This window comes from Carettochelys insculpta, chromosome 13 (genome assembly GCF_033958435.1).
Source record: "Carettochelys insculpta isolate YL-2023 chromosome 13, ASM3395843v1, whole genome shotgun sequence".
Lineage (NCBI taxonomy): Eukaryota > Metazoa > Chordata > Testudines > Carettochelyidae > Carettochelys > Carettochelys insculpta.
This window is the reverse complement of record NC_134149.1, coordinates 27150927-27155621: the sequence shown is the minus strand read 5'-3', so window position 1 is coordinate 27155621 and position 4695 is coordinate 27150927. Positions and strand designations below refer to the sequence as shown.

The following is a 4695-nucleotide window of genomic DNA, read 5'->3' as shown; positions in this document are numbered from 1 at the left end:
ATCCCTACTTGACATGCAAAATTGAACCCCGGAAGACCAACCCTGAGCAGACTGATCTTCTGAGCAAGCGTAGATGTAACCTAAGGCACTGTAATCCAAATCGGATTCTATCCCCGTCACACTTCTTGTGGAAACTGAGCAAGTATACCTGTCTCCCTCGCCCCCAAAAAATCTAGCTTTCTTGCTTCCCCTTTTCAGCCTTTGTAAATGACATACAGTTTTCACACTCGTAACATTTCAATATTTTTATTTCCTTTTCCTTTCTTTGCCCAGTTATTAAATAAATTAGAATGAAGACAACAAAGATATTTCATTCACTCCAGCTTGTTGTTGCTAGTTTCATATATCAAACAAATGCTTAAGAACTTGAATGAAGATGCTGAATAGATTGTGTGGTCTATAAGCAGAAACTCTGTTCTTGCAGGGCTTGGAGCAAACCCACTGAAATATAACCACTTGCTTGCTAGTTGGAGCTCCCCAGCACATGTGGCAAGGCAACTGATGAAGCCATTGGCATTTAGGAGCTAAATACAGTCAAAACTACAACTTTATAAACATTGCAGGAAATACTAGTTACATCAACCTGAAACAGAAGACGTGACAATGACTAATAGTGAATTTTGTGTGCACAGCTTGAAGCAGCAAACTTTTTCCACTTGGACAGTGATTAAAATCCCCTCTTCCCCCACAATATGCACTAGTGTCATGGCTTGATATTAACATATAGTTTACAAGGATAGTCGACAGCTGTAATTGAGATGTCCAGGACACTGTACTTGTCAGTGCAGAACTGCTTACACAACAGAACTGACTTCTGTACCTGCAAGTGAAGTCCTTTTGCTCCTTGTCAAGTTTCTCGATTGCCAGACTTGACTGTAGTTCATGATTTTGCTCATTGCTTTTCTGTATCTTTGGGACATAATATTGTAAAGTATTGGGTTGATAGATGCTCCGAGGTAAAAAAGAAGCATGGAGATGAGATTGAGGTACTGAGTGATGTCATACAGGATGATTTTGGTCTGGGCAAAGAGGATTCGGCCAATGTGGAATGGTAGCCAACACAGCACGAAGGCCAGGACTACTATTGCTAAAAAGGAGAGGAATATGTTTTAGTACAATACGTTTTAGGAACAGTTTGTCGTGGCTCTTTACACTACATTGTGGTTGAGACCTCAGATGACTGCATTTAATATGGCATGTATACCTATCCCTCAAGCTATAAACTTCCTATTCACAAATCTCACTACAATGAACCATGTAAATTTATACCTATTTTTCAATTTACGAACACTGTTTTTGCTACAACAAAACCAACCTTTGTCTGGGCATCCACGGTACAATCAGTGCTCTGTGAGCTCCATTTTTGCTTTATGAATTTTCACCTTACAGTTTTCATTGAATGAATTATGTTCATAAATCAAGGGAGAGGTGTATTGTAAGTAGCTGCCCCATGACTTGTGCTGCCATTTTTGACTCATGTCCAGTAGACATAAGAGCTGGGGATTTGGTTGCCTGCTGCAGTCTGGAGTCCAACATTTAAGTAAAAGATGCTTTGTGTCTATAGTGCAGTGGGGAAGAACATTGGCTGGGTTACAGCAGCATTAGTACTTCAGAGGTATTTTCTGTTCTTAGATGTTAACGATACATTTGCCGCAGTTGTCAGTGAACTATTTCCCAGGGGAGTGGGCAGGGTCAGGAGCTGGGGTCGGGGTGCAATAAGAAGAGGAACACAGTGGTGGGTGTGCCTGCACATGGGAATGGAGGGGAGGTGAAAAAGGGGAGTGAAAGAAATCTGGGAAATTAATAAAACAATGAAGATGATGCAGGGAGAGGGAAAGCCAGAGAGGAGATAAATGTTTAGAAGACATAGTCAAGCAAACACAAAAATTGAGACAGTATCTATTGCTGGAAGGAAAAAGTACACAGGTTTAAGTTAGTAAACTATTTCATGGATCCATGTTCCTGCATTTCACTGTTTTTTTTCCCGCAGAAAGTGGGGGAGCTGATTCCACTTTGAGCTCTCGGGAAGGAGGCAATTTTGGGGCCACTCAGAGCAACTGGGGAATGATAGAGGATCTGTGAACAGACTGAGGCCAGGATCAGAAATACTTTTGCCTGTACTGCAAGCACAGACAGTTGGTACCTGCACCCACTGAATTTTGCTGATAGCAACAAGCAGTGGGTATTTTGCTCATTGGAGATGAGTGAACAGGCTGAGCGAAACTTTGAATATTAACCCAAATACACAATTCTGATGAGTTATCATCTTAGTTGTGCTTGGGGGGTTGAACGATGAGTGCTAAACGGTGTGGGTGTTCAGACTCTCATCCCTTGTCCCTCAGCCACATGGTATAACACACAATGTGCTGACCAGCGGGTTCTGTAAGGAGTCTATTCAAACATTAAATGTGGTTGAAGATGAAACAAAGCCAGGACTGAACTAGGTTGGGACACGTGATTTTGTTTTGATTGTACCCCAGATCTTAATTGCTAGAGCACATGAAATGGTCAATGGAAGAAGTGAGAGTCACTGGCATGACCATTGCTGCTGAGCGCATGCCCTTTTCTCTCTCTCTCTCAAGGTTGATCAGATTTGCTTTAAAAAGTCACAGCTGTGTTGTTTCTTTTTGCTGCTGTTCTGACCTTGCATCAGTCCAGAGCAAACTATGAGTTGAAGTGTACCTAGGACCAATCTGCATACAGAGAGCCCTATGTCTCAGTAAAATCAAGGAATGTGACTAAAGTAAGTAGAATATATTAGTCTCAGATCTGTGAGGGCCTGTGCCTTTTCCGTCTTGCCACCCTCTTTCCACCTTTCCTTCGTGGCTGGCCTAATCTGATATAAAATGAAGTTGTTTAGCCCAGTCTCAAGCCAGATCCTTACCTAACATTTTGACTGTTTGTCTGTGATACCTTTCTCTGCTTGCAGCCTGGAGTCCTCTCAGCTGATGGCTGGTTCCCCAAAGCTTTCCACAGATGAGTCCATAGAGCAGTGTCAGGCAAAGCACTGGTAGGAAAAAATAAATGGTGGAGAGCCAAGTCATTGTTTCTAAAAGCCCTGTGCGTGCTGAATGTTCTATGTAATTGCACTCCTTGGCTTCCTCTGGCAGGCTTCCATTGTGGTGCTCTACACCAAACAGGAACAGAACTGGGCTAGCAGTCAGGAGAGCCCACACCCATAAGGAAACAATGACCCCTTTCACCCGGCATTTTGTGATTGCGGTTTTGGCTTTCAGAGGAAACCGGATGGCAAAATAGCGTTCTATGCTCAAAGTGGTGATGTGCAAGATGGTGCAGTAGGTGCAGGTTTCACTGAGGTAAAAGAAGAATTTGCAAAGGAAATCTCCAAATATGTATGGTTTGTATTTCCAAATCCTGTACAAATCAGAAGGCAGCCCAAGGCAGATCAGAATATCAGACAGTGCCATGCTTGACAAGTACATATTAACTGTAGTTCTCATTTCTTTGTATCTTTTGAAAATCAATATTGTTAGCAAATTCCCAGTGATACCCAAGAAAAACAAGATGATGGCAATTATAGTCACAGGCACCAGGACATGAATGTCAAATAAAGAAAAAGACTGATCTTCATAGTAGTCTGAATCATTTTGGAAAGAGCTGTAATTTGAGAAGGAATCCATGTCAGATCCCACAATAAAAGGCAGTGTTTGTCTTCAGGTGGTTTGATCAAATGAGAGTAATATCAGTCTCTTCATTTCATCAGAGATCAATTTCAAAAAAAGCTTAACTAGTCGCTGTTCTGTTGTGACAGGACAGACTGTAGGATTACTATACCGCTGAACATTTTGGATTTAAAAATAAAATGCACATTTTGATTGCTTAGTACAGCTTCAAAATAGCATTTAAATCTTGACAATTCCAGCAGAGGTATTTCTTGCAGGATGAACATGGAGCCATTGTGAATGCGAACAGATATAATCCATATTACCAGTCAGAGAGGTGCACTGAGAAGATCATTGTTTACCTCTTCAGGATTGCCAGATTTTAATAATTTGCAAGTTCAGGTCCTTTCCTAACAAAAAGGAGCTCCTTTCTAAAGAATCCTCCAAAGCAGCTGGATTTACAGGTGGTCTTTACTCTAGGCAGAGCAAAGGTACATTTCATCTGCAACAAGGAACATCACCTTTGCCCGGAATCTGAGCAAAACATGTTCTTTGTACGAGCACGTCCCCAGCCAAGTGGAGACTGTGATGTGTGTCATAATTTGAGGAAAGTGCCTTGATCTTTTAATGCACTTCCTATGTATCTTGGACATTGCAAAGACATACCCATCTTCTCTTCTTCCAGCTACATATAGTTAATTATACACCATTAAATACTTGGGGGTGGGGATGGAAATAGTGGAAAGTAGTCAGTTACCAGGGAGATTAAAGAGCACTTTAATACCGGAAACTTAATGACCATTCAGGACAATTATGTAATTTTCCATTGGTCTGTATCTAGAACTGCTATGTTTATTGAGGGCCTTTGTCCCTATAACCCTTCCACCACATATGCTGCAGGTAAGACCTCTGGACTGAATGTGTCTTTATAAAATACTCAAATTAGGTGGAAAAGTGTTTGGACATTGCTTTAAAAATGACTGTCATTTTGTGTATCATTTACTTTTCACTTCAGTAATTCACAACCAGTAATTACTTGTTAAATGATTGATGCTGTACAAAAGATAATAGT

General features: G+C 41.1%; 1 protein-coding gene across 1 annotated transcript; it reads right to left on the bottom strand.

Moving 5' to 3' along the window:
• Positions 1–236: 236 nt before the first annotated feature.
• Positions 237–3641, bottom strand: LOC142020376 (growth hormone secretagogue receptor type 1-like). Its single transcript, XM_075008132.1, has 2 exons — positions 2885–3641; positions 237–1087 (listed from the first exon to the last, which is right to left on the bottom strand). Exons 1-2 carry the CDS (start codon positions 3639–3641, stop codon positions 795–797), a joined length of 1050 nt encoding a protein of 349 aa, XP_074864233.1. The 3' UTR covers positions 237–794.
• Positions 3642–4695: the final 1054 nt, after the last annotated feature.